The sequence below is a fragment of the Hirundo rustica genome, chromosome 6 (assembly GCF_015227805.2).
Source record: "Hirundo rustica isolate bHirRus1 chromosome 6, bHirRus1.pri.v3, whole genome shotgun sequence".
NCBI classification, from domain to species: Eukaryota; Metazoa; Chordata; class Aves; order Passeriformes; family Hirundinidae; genus Hirundo; species Hirundo rustica.
In genome coordinates, this window is record NC_053455.1 from 57,536,866 (window position 1) to 57,552,545 (window position 15,680).

General features: G+C 48.3%; 1 protein-coding gene across 5 annotated transcripts in view; it reads left to right on the plus strand.

Moving 5' to 3' along the window:
- The window catches only part of MICAL2 (microtubule associated monooxygenase, calponin and LIM domain containing 2), a 118,346-nt gene that overhangs the window by 73,062 nt on the left and 29,604 nt on the right, over positions 1 to 15,680 (plus strand). For 2 of the 5 annotated variants that reach the window (XM_040068125.1, XM_040068127.1), the window contains one exon: positions 13,447 to 13,639. In XM_040068125.1, coding sequence (XP_039924059.1) covers positions 13,447 to 13,639 — 193 coding nt within the window. Of the gene's footprint in view, positions 1 to 135; positions 1,440 to 13,446; positions 13,640 to 15,680 lie in introns of those variants that run through there. The other 3 variants (XM_040068129.1, XM_040068130.1, XM_058421198.1) reach the window with 2 other exon arrangements.

Genomic DNA, 15,680 nt, shown 5'->3' on the forward strand with positions numbered 1-15,680 from the left:
TTGGTTTTTTATTTTTTTTTTTAACTGTTGGAGCAATCTGTGTGTGTCTGGTATATTAATGGAGCTTTGGCATGATTATTTAACCTGTTGCTAAGTTCACAATTCTAGAAAAGGTAATGTCTGTGCTCTTTGTAGGGAATGTTTTTCTCTCTGTGTCTGTGCATGTGCGCTTCCCTGTGCCTTTAAGGTAAGTTAGGCAAGTAAAGGGTTTCTTGAAAGAACTTGTTAAAGCCTTATTTCTTTCAAAGAACTGAAGGAAAGATTTAAAATAAAGTCAGGGTGCGATTACCCAGCTGATTCTCTGGGTTATCATGAGCACCTCTTTGCCTCAAGCTCGCACACTCCATGAGCAAGCAAGTTCCCTGCTTTCCTGCTGGGAGAGTGTGGTATAAAATGCTCTGTAGAAAAAGTAGCCAAAACTATGTAAGTTCTTGTCTTCCAGCCCAAGTGACATTGCAGGCAGGCCTAAAAGTGCATGTGGTTCTCAGGCTGAACCATCAACATGCCAGGTTGCAGAGTGCTCTGGTTGGAGTGGTTTCATTACCTGGGCCTTGTTTGGCACTCTGAGGAATGGGTTTGTCTTGCTGCACGAAACGCTGCCACCCCTCTCCACGACCAACTCCCGCCGTGATTTTGTATGTATTTTTTACATAAGTCCCCGTTTGTATAATCACAAGGTGACAATCTAGAGGGGGGAGTGAATCCCAACAAAAACCACGGGCTCAGGCTGACCAGCAAGTGCCCTGAGTCTGGCTGATGTGCCCATAACCCAGCTGTCCCTGCCGAGGATCCCTCTCAAAGGGAAGGGCTTTTGGGAATTGATCTTAGGAGCAGTTTTAGGAGGGGCCAAACATCCTCTGCCATTTGCCCCATTCCACACACCTCAGGCAAGGATGTGGAAGGCAGCAGGGCCCAGAGCCCCTTGCTCCTTATCTTGCTGGTCTGTACGTTTGCATGACTCAGCCAACTGTATTTATTTGTGTGGGTATCCTAAAGTGACTTGATGGCTCTGAAAGTCCCCGCGCTGTGCCCACACAGAAGCTCTGTGTTTCTAGCATCGCTTCCTGCACAAATGGCTGGGATGTGACTCCCAGTGTGTTTCAGGGCTGCAGTGTGTTGTTACAAAGCTCAGCATGCTTTATTATGAAGGTCATGACATAAAGGTCTGCCATTTCAAACCACTTCCTATTGCTGTGTTTTTTACTCTCTGTTGCAGAGTCTTCCTTGCTCTTCCTGCCCAGTGACGATTCTGTCCTTCTCCTCTTAAATCTTCTGTCTTCATTTTACTTTATAATCTTAACTGAATATTTTTATTAAATAGTTTTTAACTCTGTATTTAAATTTTCACATGGAAATTCTGTATTTTGCACACGGTGAAAATTGTTTTAGCTTTATTTATGATATCTGCTGTAAACAAAAATAAATGTAGTTCTTTATAAGTCTCCTTGTTTCATCTCTTCCTTTCATAAAAAAAAATTTCCTGGGTACAGAGACCTCGTAGTGACTTCACGCTGGTTTTGCACCTTCCTCTTGTGGTGGATGCTGTGGTGTTACCCTGCTCTTGGCCTGAGCCAGAGGCCCGGGAGTGTCACTGTGGTGGTGTCATTGCATGTGTGTCCCTTGTGGAAGGGATGCACATCAAGCTCCCCGGGGAGTTATCCCCTGGCTGCAGATCCAGGGTGACTGGTGCTGGGATTTACCCTTCCTGGGGATGAGGAGCTGGTGCTGGTGGGCGTGGGGCGTACACAAACAGCATTGTCCTCCTGTCTTTGGCCTCTGCTACCTTTCCTTACACTGTTATTTTACATATTAACATATGTCATAAAGGTAGTAAGTTACTGTGTTTGGATTTTATGTTGTGTTCAGGAAAAATAACCCAGGATAAATCCTTTACCTTTGCTACTTGCTCTGGAGTGCTATTCCCACTACCTTGTGGACCCCTGGAAGCTGCAGCTCATGGTGATTCATTGCCTGTTAACAGTTACCTTGCTTTATTTAATTATTTGGGGTTTTTTTAAATTTTAATTTTTGTATTTTAAGCTGGTGATTCATTTTAAACAGCAGGTTTTCCAAAAGAGCTTTCCTAAGCCTTCCTCCCCTTCATTTTCTTTCTTTTGCTTACTCTGCAGTTCTTAAGCTATAATCTCTTCCTTTGCATTTCAAGGGAAAAAACCAAATCCCAGAAAGAGCAGTCCCAAGAGTTCGTTGGAAAGATTGTGTGTCTTTTTGCCTTTTTTTTTTTCTTTTTTTTTTTTTTATTTTTTTTTTTTTTTTTTTCTTAATTAAAACTGAGCCTCACTGGGGTTGTTCGAATGACAGAAATTATTTTTTTTAAATTGTTGCTAAAGACAACATTGCCAAAGAAGAGCAAATGTTATTCTCAATGAACTATTCAATCTTCCCTGCCAAAGGAAAAAACCACCAGGCACAGTTAAAAGTTTGCTGTCCGAGGGGGAGATGATATCCATTATGAAAACATGGGGCAGCAAAGACCACTGAGGACAATACTTGGCACTTAATTGTAACAGACAGAGCAATTTGGGTAAAACTGAATTTACTCTTTGCACAGTTTACAGCTTGAGGCAGAGGAGGTGGCAGGGAAACATGAGAGGAGTTTTTTTGTCTGTAGAAGGTGATGATTTGTTTGGCACTGAAGTGTTGAGAGGCATCAGATGTTCATTCTGTACTCAAAAAGTTTCACTCATTCCTGCTAAAATCTCAGTACAATAACTTGGAACTGGGGTCGTGTTAGAGTCTGGATTTATTTCTCCTAGAGATGCAGAAGGCCCAAGCAGTCCCATCACTAGCCAATCCTGTCAGCAGAGGGATTTACCTTGCAGTAGAGAGCCCATGCACTCATGGATGGGGCAGGACACAGAGTATGGATAAGAAATAAAACAGGTGAAATGATCAGCATGAGAGGAGGAAATTTGTATTGGTTCCCTCACCCTTGGTCAAAATGATTCCACAATAAAACCACGTGTTCCCTGTTTTGCTGCTGGAAGTGCTGCTGAAGGGAGAGCCTGGTGGGTTAAGGTCTGTGTGAATTTAACAAGCTGGCTTGGGACTCCTTAGAAGTGCAGGAAAAGGGAAGAAAGCTTGCCAAAATTGCACTGCTTTAAGAAGTGCAGGGAAAGAGACCGAAGTGTTCCCAATTAATCCTCATTGAAATCTTGAAATCAGAGAACAAAGTCTAACAAACGCTCTGGAAAGGAGATATGATCAAATAAAAAGCAATGAAAAAACCACAGAAAAGTTGGAAATGGAGTGATTACAACCAAATGGACTGAGATGAAATGAGGGGCAGAGAAAAGGACCAAAACTTGCCAAAATTACTCCAATTCAAATCCTGAAATCAGGGAAGAAATGTGAGTAAAGAGAGAGGAGAAGAAACTACAGAACTGAAATCTTAAGAAAAGAAAAAAAAAAACCAGAAACCAAGTGAAAACAATAAAAGTGAATGGGATGACAAGAAGTGTGAGCAGGAGACCTGGATCTTCCTCTTGCTCTGCTGTGGAGTTCTCTCTGGGGCTGTCAGCAGTGCCCCCAAAGCTGGGATGCTGTGTCCCTTTGCAGAGCTAGGCAGGCTGCTCCTCTGGGCTCGCCCTGCCCTGGGACTGGGTGCCACCCCAAAACCTGTGGTTTCGGAGCAGGGGATGCCAGTGCCTCTTGACACAGTTAATGCCCTCTAAGACCTGATGGCACAGCTGCCATTCCAGCCTGAAAAGGGCAGAGGTGATGCTGGCAGGCTCAGGAACTGCTCTGTCTTTCCTCCTCTTTGCACAGCTTCTGAACTTGTCTGTTGCCACAAGGGCCATTTGGATTGAAAATAAGTACAGAGATGTGCTCTGCCTATTTTCTTTATTAAATCTCTCTCTCTCTCTCTCTCTCTCTTTTTTTTTTTTTTTTTTTTTTTTTTTTTTTTTTTTTTTTTTTTTAATGCCAGGCTAACCTTTCCTTCTCAAATCCAGGCAGCATTAACTGCCTAGGTGTCTGTTAATGAAAACCAAACATGTCAGCATTCACTAAAGGTAACCCACCTGTATTATAATTATGCTAAGCCTTTAAAATTAAAAAGATCCTGCAGGTTTTAAACATACTTGATTTGAATTGAAGAGAACAGACAAAACTTTTTAAAATTGCTGAAATTCAAACACTAGCCTTTCATTAACTCTACCAAGAAGAGTAATTTCTGTTCCTCTGAGTTTCTTCTAAATTGCTACAGCTGTAAAATGCTAGTGAAAGTTGCTTCTGTGTGTCCTCCAACCTCAAGCAAAGACTATGGTCTGCATTTTTCCACAGCATTATGGCAATTAGTTACTATAATTTGCTTTAATTCACTTCTGGCTCACTCATTTCTCACATTCCAATCAAAACATTGAGTTTTGAAATGCACTGAGTTCTGCAATAATATTTATGTTTTCAAAAGGCAGGACATGTTTGCAGATGACTTGATTTTTTTTTTTTTTTTTTTTTTTTTTTTTTTGCCTGAAAGATCATGTCACAGAAGAGAAGAAGACATTATGTATTCATGCCTGATGCAAGTATACGTATTAGTCATGTAAATATTTCCCCAAGTCTCTTTCCTTTTCTTCATGAACTGTGCTCACATAAAAAGAAAGGAAGCTTTAATCTCATCAGGTGGTGGGCTCCAGACTTGTTTGAAATGGGTGGAATTTCTGAAATGTTTTTTTGAAATGCTAAATGATGAAATTTCCATGTTGCTATAGTATTGAATTTGCCCTTTCAGCATTTGTTCTGCAGGTATTCATTCATTCATTCATGTCTTTGTTTTAAGGGTTTTGGTGCTTTGAATCTGTGTCCAAAAACACTATTTTGATGGACAGTGGAAACTGAGAGTGTTGTTGCTGCACTCCAAATTCATAATTTTTACATGCCTTAATATACCAGACTAACACAGATTGCTCTAATTAAATATATATTTACTCTAAAATTATAGAAGTTTATTATAGCAGGTTTTGTTTGAGAATTTTTCCTAAAGGCACTTACCCAGTATACGTAATAGGTTTCCTCTTAAGTTTCTTTTTTTCTCCTTTGTTTCTGTTAATTTTTGTTCAGTTTGTATTAGCACATAAATGTGCACTGTCCCCTCAGCTACATTAAAAAAATCATGGGGGTTTTCTCTTTGGCTTTGAGAGCTTCAAATTCCCTGATTATATCTTGTGCCAGAATTCAGAAGTCTTTGTTTATGAAGTAAGTGATGTAAGAGTTGGAAGAAGTGTTTTGCTGCTGAAAAACTTGTGTAGGTGCTTGCATGGGCTCACAGGAGAGTGGGAGGAGATGGTCTCCTGGCAAGGGGACAGGAGGAGAGAGCTCATCCCTGCATCAGGGATGGAGAAGAGGGGTCGGGAAAGCCTCTCTAGGCAGTGGTGGTTGGAAGCCAGGCAGGTGATCTGATTCTGCTGCCCCAGGAAGCTCAGTGCCACCCCATGGACGATGGGAGCAGCAGTTCGCTTTACTCTTTGCCATGTGTTAGCCACAACAAAGTGTAAATTGCTTCTGTTAGAAGTGTGGAGCAAGCATGAGGAAAAAGAAGTGGAGATGCGGCAAAAACTGAAAGCTGTGAAATGTCAGCCATTATACCTTTTGTCAGAATCCTTTTCCCAGGGCAAAACCCTGCCTGGTGGTGTCTAAGGTGGGACATCAGTTTGGGAATGCTGCTGTAAGCGTGATAGCCTCCTAAGGCAGATCTGTGGAACATCTCAGTGGAATGTCTTCAGTTTCCAGCTCTGGCACAGGCAGTGCCTCCCATGCAGCCTTGTGTGTTTTGAGCTCAGGTTGCAGGATGCAGCTGAGGCTCTGACAGGTCTGAGCTTGGGTTTCACCCCTCTGGGCTGCTGAGCCCTGTATTTCAGCAACACCAAGGTCTAACCAAGCTGGAAGTGTTTCCCCATTCCCCGTGCCAGTCCCACGTGGGCTGTGCTTCCCTGGAGAGTGCTTTCTGCTCGGGATCTCACCCCCGAGCTCACGGGATTCATTTCAGCTGTGCTTGCGCAGCTCTGGTGCTAGCACACCTTCCTTCTGTCCCCACAGCTTTCCTGCTGTTTGTAAGCTGCACTCAGACTGTTTTTTTGGTTTATTGCACAGTGAGAAGTCAGGCAGTAAAGCGGGCTGGGTGTACTACAGATCAGTTTGTGGTCTGCTGACTGAATTTCCTAATGCCGGTTTTTGATGCCAGCTGGTGTTTGCTTTCACCATCAGAGCTGCCCACGTGTGTGAGTAACTCCGCTTTAGCTCCTGTCGGTGCCTGAGTCAGCAGCTCCATACAAGGCCAGGCAGGGTCCACTTGCCCTGTGGATGAGTGATGAGGTGACACAGTTTAAGGGCAAGCCAAGAGCCTCGGGAATGCAGGGTGCCAGCGTGGCTGGAGCCTTTCATGGGGACAGCTGCACAGCAGGGAGGGTGAGCCCTGTGCCAGCCCAGGGTGCCAGGCACCCACACCCCGCTGACCAGAGCAGCGCTCTGGGCTTTGGTGGTGCCTTTCACCTGAGGACCAGAAAGACCTGTGCTGGTCCTGCGTGGCTGGGGCAGTTTTGGGTAAGTACTGTTGTACTGTTCCTGCTTCATGGCCCTCAGGGTGTGCCAGAGGCGTCAAAACATCACATCCCGACTGCAGGTTGGGGCAGCTAATTCCAGGAGATTCCATTCTTCCTCTCTATCCCCCAAACAAGGCCCACAAGGAATTGTTTCTTGTCTGCTTTTCCATAGCTGTGAAGCAGGGGTGGAGCTGTGGCAGGGCTCCCTTTTACTGCCAGCAGGGATAATTTCTTGTTCCCTCTGAGGGCCCTGCTAGGGGGTCTCCAGCTGGTCAGCCACCAGACCTTGTGTTTGGTGTGTGGGGAGCCCCAGCCTGAGCAGATCAGGAGTTCCTGGAGTTGTTTTCTGGACCAGCCTCCCCGCAAATACTTTTTTCCTGACCACCAGTACTTTGAGTGTGTTGTGGGCCAAAGTAGAAAGGTAGATGTAATTTTAAAATTTGTTGTTTCCAGGCTCTGTTTGTGCTTTTCATCTGCCTTCAGGGATGTTCTCTGGGGTGCTGTGTGAGTTTTCATACTTTGGTTGACTTGGCAAGGTTTGCTCCCCCTTTCTTCTTATGTAGGGCTCCCGTTTGGTCTGACTCGCTTTAGTCAAGAAATCCCACAGGATTTGCTTAAAAACAAATTCCCCTCACATGACTAAAAGCCAGCTAAAGAGGAGGAGGGAGGAGAAACGTGAACACTTCTTGCTGTTTGTGGCCCGGCAGCATTGACTCCACGGGGAGCCGGCTGCCGCTGCCTTGGTTGGGGATTTTCCCTGGAGCATCTCTGACCCTTTTAGTCCCTGCCGGACGGAGGCACGTGGCGAGCAGCCACTGCTGAGAGGAGCTGCTCAAAGCCAGCCGGTGTCCGAGCGCTTGGCGCGGCGCTCCTGGCAGGGAGGGGAATGGTTTTTGGCAGGGCCCGGCCTTTGTGCCTTTGTGGGCCGCACGTGCTGCGCCTGAGGTGGCGAGGAAGCGGCTGGCCCGGTCCGGCTGCCCCAGCGGGAGCTTGGCTCTGCCCGGAGCTGGCGGCTTCCCAAGGCCGTGTCACCTCCGTGCCGGGTGGCAGCGGTGTGATTTGGCTTGGCAGATGAGTCAGGAGCAGCAGCGGCGGCCCGGCCGGGGTCAGGCCGCCGTGTGGAGCAGGACTGGCAGCTGCGCCGGCATCTCCCGCTCCTGTCTGGGCCCGGCGCTAGGGCCGGGGGCACTCGGATGCTGCGGCGATCTACGCCTCACGAATGGTAACCGGAGAAGGTGTCAGAGCCCCGGGTGGGCAGACGCTAAGCCCCTTTGGAAAGGCCTTTCTTTGTCACTGCTGCTTCTGGGCACGTTCCTGAAGGGACCCGTGCCAGGGACTCCCGGGGGAGCGTGATGCCTCCATCGGCTCAGCAAAACCCATTGTCATCGCCCCTCCGAGCACGGCAAGCTTTCAGGGCTCCGAGAATATTCAGGTAGCTCGTGTCTGTAACAGGCGGCACAACACTGACGAGAAAGATCAGATCTGTCCACTGCTGTGCTGCGCTGTCAGCTTTGCCCTCGTACCCCGGGGAGAAAGGCAACCCAAAGTATTAGTGAAACCTAATCCAGAGTCCCTGATCCCACGTCCCAGGAGATTTCTTGTTTCTGGGCGTTGGGATGACTTTGGCTCTCCCCGCTGTGGGGACATCAGGTTTCAGTGCCGTGTTCCTGCCTTGGTCACAGAGCCTTTGCAGGACAGTGATGCTGCATGAAGGCCCTGTGAGATGCTAAAATGTACCCAGACCGAGGCTGCCGTTACAAAAAGCTATTTTAAAAAGAAAAAAAGGCAAAAATGGTTTTTAGGTAATGGTGGATTATCACTCTGTAAGCAATGTGAATTTTACAAGCCTGTCATTGAGAGAATCAGGGTTGCACTTGAACTTTGAGTGAGCAGAAGAGCCGTGCTGAATTTGCCTGCTTTTAGTTAGCAAGACAATGCCTTGAGTCCATTGAGCTTCCTAAAGGGCTCAGCCAGGGAGAGTATCTCCAGAGAGATGGAGGGAAAGGTCTTTTATAATGTCTTTGTCCCTCCCTGCTGCATCTCTGACTAATTCGAGGCCTGGTGCAGACATTGCTGTCTGCACCATGCGAAGGTGAGCTGGCACAATATTGATTAAAACACTTAGCATGACACTTAATGGAGAGGAAAACTATGTTTTACTGGAAAGGGGTTTGTATCTGTATCTGCCCTTGGGGTCTGCAGGGGCTCTTTGGCCAAGCCCATGGATTGGAGTGAGTTTTGACCAGCCCTGACCTCTGGGTGAGAGCCAACCCAGGTACAAGCCCTGCAAGCTGAAGCCTTAGAAATACTCGGTTATCACAGGGCTCAGCTAAATCCTTGCCCTGTAAGGAAAACAATGGTTTCTCTGCCCATGTGAGGAGGATGAGGTGAGTTTTGAAATGCAGACAAAGGAGAAATTGTTTTTATCCACATTTTTCATTGTGTTTGAGTGGGAAGGCCAGATGAATATGTGATTGTTCTGTTCAAATCACTGGCTGTGTGGCTGCTGTTTAAGCAGCTGATGCCAGCTAAGCTTCTGCATAAAAAAACAATTAAAAAACCCCAACCACCAAGCAAACAAACAAAAAAACCTCCCACAAATCTTAAAGCCATGGTTTTTGCTCTAAATGCAAGTCAGTGAAAGACTGGGGCAGGATTGTGGATGAGAAGGACCGTCATATGTGGGTGACCGCAGAGTAAGGAGGAAGTTAGCCACAGCAGGAGGAATGGAAGACATAAATTCCTTTAATCCTCTCAGCAAGTTGGAGCTGTGTCCGTGCGGACCCTAAAGCGGCAGGAACACCCCGAGCTGTGCTGGCTGCAGGACCTGCAGCTCCTGGCCAAGCAGAGCCTGAGAGCTGCCCTCAGCTCTGCGCAGGACAGCCCCAAAGCACAGGCAGATTTGAGAATTAGCACCTTGGCTCCTTGGCTGGCTCAGTGAGCTCCAGCACCCAGAAAGGGCACTGCAGTTGCTGTCAGGAGGTTTCCACTTGAACCACTGCTGAGGGACTCCGGTGGTGTGTGCTGCCTGTCCCTGTGGCCATGCTGGTGTGATAGACCTGCTCTGACACCTTCCCATGCCTGGCTTGTCCAGGCTCCTCCAGCCCTCTTCTGTGGGTGAATCGAAGGACTGGTAGGGACTCCAGTCCAAAGTGTGCTGAGGAGCAGGCAAATTCCCTGCTGGAAGTCTTTAACATGCTGAGGCACAGGGAGTAGGAAATGCGGAGTGAGCACGATGGAAATGAAGTAAGACCTTACGCAAATGCTATTTTGAGGGACTGTTTCCTGAGGACTAGGGTTTCCTCTGGTCACGCCCCATGCTGCCACGCAGAGGTCAGTGGCATGGCACCACGCTGCACAGGCAGGAAACAGGGCTGTGCCCTTTCCATCCTGCACATGGGATACCTCTGCAGCTTTAACTTTTTATAGAGCTCAGTTCCTCTGACTCAGTCTCTTGGCTTCTAGTAGGAAATCTCCCGTTCTGGGGAGGAAATTCTTAGAGTGCTGGAGCATCTCTCTTACAGGGACAGGCTGAGAGATTTGGGCCTTGAGAACAGATGACAGAGAGGGGATCTCATCAAAGTCCATTGGTATCTGAATGGAGGGTGAAAAGAGGCCAGAGCCAGGCTCTGCTCAGTGGTAGTAAGCAATGGGACAAGAGGCAATGGACAGAAATTGGTGCACAGAAGGTTCCACCTGAACATGAGGAAGAACTTCTTTACTGTGCAGTGGCTGTGCAGAGGAGCAGGTTGCCCAGAGTGGGTGTGGAGTGTCCCTCACTGGAGATACTCAAAAGCCAGGCACAGACCTAGGAAAGGACTCAAGCAGCAGCAGCCTGAGGTCCTTCACTAGCAACCTGAGGTCTGGCAGTCTCAGCCTGCACTATGATGGGAATCAGGGCACAGAGGTTTCCACCCTGGTTTCCACCCTGAAGTCAGAATTCCAGAAGATCAGGGTCCTCCTGCTCAGCCTTGCTGACATCTCACTGAGGACCTTGCTGGTGCTGCAAGGATGGATGGCTGTTCAGGATGCAGGGAGAGGTGTGAGGCTGGAACTTTCTGAATGACCTGCTTCTAATTTAGCCAAACATCTGTTCAGGAGCATAAACCTGTGCCTCACCTTTGTGCAAGCACTCAGCCTTTGGGCTGATTCAGCAGAAATTAGTTCACAATAGCCCTTCTTCTCTAACTTCAAAGTAAGAGCTTTAAAGAAGTCCCAGATTTCTTTTTGAATGCTTTGTTTGTATCAGAACATAACTTCTCCTTTGGGATTCTCTTAAAACGCGAGCGTGGCCCGTGGCAGAGGTGCAGTGGTGGCTGGCTGGATGTGTTTGCACTGCTGTGGGGGAGCAGGTAGTGATTGCCAGGTGGGATCCAGGCCTGTGGAGCTCTGGGCTTTTGTTTGGATTGGCTATGCTCTCCCCCCACGGTGCTTACAGGGGGCTGGCAGCAGCACATCCCTGCTGCCTGAACTCGTTCCAGACCTCCACTGTCCTCAGGGATTGAAAACTCTTTTTATGGAGAGGCCAGTTGGGTGGTGTAACATCCTCAGAGCCTACAAAAAAACCCCCAGATGATGGGCGACATCTGGGACACCTCTGCTTTCTGTTTGAGCCTGTTAGCCAAGGTGCAGCCCTGGGATGCGGGACAGAGATTCTAATATTAAACTTACAAATGCCCTGTGGAATGTGTAAGCCAGTGTTGGAGTTAGTGTGCACGTGGGGGTGTCACATGCACTGAAACACCAAGATGGTCCAGTCTCTGCTTCTGTGGAGCTGTGTGAACATAATTTATTCAATTTATGTCACACTACAAGTACTGATAAAATATGTTACTAAGGAGTGGGTTTGCTTTCAAGTCCTGGAGTGGTTTGGGTAGGAAGGGACCTACAGAGGACTAGTCCATCCCCCCTGCCATGGGCAAGGCTGCTGCTGCAGGATGCTGGTCTTTACACCTGGTTGGTATCACTGTGGATGTAAACATGCTCAGAAAGGGCTTTAACAGCTTCCTGAGAGGGTCAGCTCCTGCGTGCAGAGCTCAAGAAAGGGAGAGATTGTGATGCCAGAAGGAAGTTTACAAAAAAAAGAGGAATGCAATAGAAAAAAAGCAAGCACAGAAATTTAGCTCTTCAGAGAGGTAATGGTGCCATCCATCACTGTCATCTGGTGTCCTGGATGGCACCTCAAGGTCCTTCACCAGCTCTGACTCTTACATGTCCCTCATGGTTGGAAACTGGATGTGCAATGAGCTATTGCAGAGGGATATGTTGACTGGAAATGTGCTCACGTTCAGGAACCATGCTGGGAATCACTGTAGGTATTCTGTCTGTCTGTCTGTGGGTTTTGATGGTCTCCAGCTGTGTGTCTGTTAGTCATAAACATGTTTTCTCCTCTTTCCTGTTAGCATGGCAGGGAAAGCATAGTGCATGGGGTGGGAAGGAACATGCTGAGTGTGCAAGCCAATGGAAAAACTGTCTTTCTTTAGCAGCCACTTGAAGTGACCTTGGGCAGTGTTTATTGCCAGCATGGGTACAGAACTTATAGAAAGAGCTGGCAAACCATTATTTGCATTTTTCATGTAAAATGCATCATCTTTTAAGGAGAAAGTTGAGTTGAAGTATTTGGGGTTTACAAATTGGCTCAAAGCACTGATTTCTCCTTAGCTGCTGGAGCCCACAACATCCTTGGGTGGGTGGCCTGGCTGGGCCAAGCTAGAAGTCAGACATAAAAATCAGAGAGGTATGAATTTTTTTCCCATCTCCCAGAGGAAATGAAACCTCTGCAGTCAAGAAACATGTGGCTGCTTGTGGTGCTGTTGAGCTGGATGTAGGGCCTGAGCATGTTCAAGGTAAAAACTCTTGCCGGGAGAAGGATGGGGTGAGTGCACTCCTGCAATAAATGGAGGCACTGCGAGTTAAATAGGAGTTTAACTGATGTTAACTAGACGGTTTGCTCCGGTAGATGAGAAAATAAGCCATGTCCCAAGTTTAATATTTTGCTCCCACTTATACAGGTGTAATTTAGAAGCACCAGTGTTGAATTGGATGCAGTAAAAGCACCACACATGGGCAGTGGACCAAGCACAGGCACTCTCCTGGAGCTCGTCATTTGTCCCCTCTGCACCAAGCCCCAGGGAACTTTGCAGCCGATATGTTTGTATCTGCTTGGGCGGGAAATGGTGGATGGATAAGGTTGCTCAGAAATTAAGGATTTCAGAGGGAGAGATGATCTCCTGTGTTAATCATTTGGGGCGAGCGAGGGAAACATGGCTTTATTCCTTATTCCCCCTGCCTGAACGGGAAGTTCAGGGATAGTGCTGTTCAACTGCTGGGATGCTGCTGCTTTTCACAGATCAGGGTCTGTATCTGTGCTATGCAATCAGCATATAACCTGAAGGGACTGTGTTTATTTTGCTCACTCCTGCTGTCCTAAACTCACCTAAACTTGCAATGTGAGGCTGAAGGTTCAGCCACCCAAGCAAGGCTGGTTCATCTGCATCCTACCACACACACAAGTCCGTAAGGGTCTGGAAAAGAGCCCATAAATCCCTACTGGTATGGCTGGTACGTGTGGCACTGCTGCCACGAGGCCCCAGGCTGATGTCCATCCCTCTGAGCAGTGCCAGGATCTGCAGCTGCAGAAGCTGAGGCTGCTCCTCAAGGTTCTTTCTCTTTGGATCCAGGCTGAGGAGCCCTGACAGGGCTGTACTGGGCTGGAGGGGTGTTTTTGCCATGCCAGGCTGTCAGTGCGCACGCCTTGCCTGCGCCTCTGGGGACAGCACAGGATCCCGGGCAGAAACCAGCGGCCAAGGACCACTCCAGTGCAGGGGCGAGGTGCCCCATGGACTCCCTCCTCCCCTAACAGCCTGCTGTCACCTTTGTGCCTTCCCAGGCTGCTGCCTGCCCGTGGCTGACGAGCCCACCTCCCCCAAGAAGGCGAAGAGCGTCCCCGAGCAGCACGAGATGGAGCGCTGGTTCTCACCCCCTTCCCCCGAGTGGGCCATCGTGAGGGTCATCCCCGAGGAGGAGATGGCTGAGCACAACCTCCTTGCAGTTCGAGTCATGGTCACCAGTGATGCTAGCAGGTACTCCAAGTAAACCTATAAGAGCAGGTTGGTTTCCTCAGGAATGCTTAAGAAAAATTGTAACAAAATATAGTACTGTATGTATGTACAACTTGGTGGGGGGTGGGAAGGACCAAAGAGAAACCCCCACAGATGCTCAGAATAACGATTGTTCTTAACCACAGCCATAAATCCCCACAAGGCACATGAATCACTTTTCAGGAAATCTTCAAACATTCCCATCCCACACAGGGGCCTGAATCAGAGGGATAAACATTGCTGTGATCAGCTTGGGTTCAGCTCTTGGAATGGACAGTTTTTGGTACACAGGGATTTGGGCAAGTGGGTGTGTTGTGGCAAAAGGTGCATCCTGTGACGTGGCCACCTCCCACCTTGGGCCCCATCCTGCATCTCCACACCCTGGGCCTCTCCTGGGTTTTGAGAGCCTGCCCATCCCTAAGAAATCTGAAATTTGATGAACCTTGGGGAGCTTTCAGAGGAAGCCCACTTTCTACATACTCATTAGAAGAGATTTGGTTTTGGGCAGGGTTCTCTGGCAGTTCATTCTATCTAAAGATTAGATTGGTATCTCCTGAGTAAAGCACTTTTCCTTACTGAGAACTAATAAGTAAGAGGGGGAGTGAAAAATGAAAAGAAAGAAAGGCAAACCCAAGAGGCCAACTTGCAAACACCGCAGCTCTGCAGGGAAGCTCATTCAGATTCCTGACAGCCTCTAAACACCTGCTTGTGGTGCTGTGTGCAGCTTTTGGAGAGCAACCTGGCCCTGAGAAATGCGACTTTCTGCTATTCCCTGAGGTGGCTGTAAATGGGGTTTGTGCTCTGTGAGTGCCAGCTGCTCTTACAGGGGAGGATGAGCCTGTCCATGAGGAAACGGAGAAGACGGAGAAGGGCTTCCTACCTGTTTGACAGCTGCCCTGCAGAGGATGTGCTCGCATCCCCTAACACCCTGCAGCTGGCAGGGCGTGCAGGCAGCGAGGAGAGCCGGCTAATCCCCCTGATCTAGGGATCAGCTCCTTTCCCTGCAGCTGCACAGCACGGCCCCTGGCTCCCTGCCAGCAGGACATGGCACAAGGGGTGACACACCGAGCGTGCCAGTGGCTCTGAGGTGACCCTCCCACTGCCCCCTCTGCCTGCTCCAGCAGGACAGCCCCTGCCTGGAAGGGGGGACGAGAGAAACAGCAAGTGACAAGTGGCACTGCTGAGCTGGCTGCAGGGGACTTGGTGGGATTGGGAAAAGGACCAGCTCAGTGACACAGCTTTGCAGTTCAGGCTTTAGGTACTGTGAATAATGACCCTGGTTCCAGCAGAGATGAGAGGAGAAACCTCATGCTTTAACACTTACCTCCTTGCTGGCCAAGGAAAATACACGTTCTGCTCTTTAAAACAGAAAGATATCAATCAATGTTAATGGCAGGGCTTTTTCTTTTTCTTTGGTGTGGCGTTCTGCCCAATCTCAGTGTGGTATCTCTCCATCCACACAGGGTCTCAGCTATCAAAGCCTTCATATATTTATATTTTTATATATATATGTCTATATCTATCTGTATGGTTGACACGGCTTGAAAGTCAGCTTAAAAAGTGTGTTTTAGCCTAAAATTCAAGGCCACTCTGATTCAGCCTGCTGAGAGAGCAGTGCACCTGGAGAGATGCTCCCTTCCCTGCTGTCCTGCCTGCCCTGGCCTCCCAGCACTGCTGGTTTGATCTGGGTGAAGCTGGGGGCCAGGACTCGTGGGTGCTCCCCAAATGTGCGGCTTTGTGCAGCCTGCAGCCTCTCCTTTACCTCTTCCTCCTCCTGGGCTGTGCCCTGGGCTGTCACAACAAAACTCTGCTTTCTGCTGTATAAACACGGAGCAGCGTTCTCCCTGCCACACCACCAGGACTGCTCAGGGGGGGAGCTCCTCTTTTTTTTGAGGCACAGCTATTAATCATCACAGTAAATCTAGGAATTAGCTTGGCCCTATTGTTTGCTTTCAAAGGAGGCTGAGTGGGATCTTGGTGCACTCATTTATGGCAGTGGGATGTGGTCACATCAGAAGGGCTG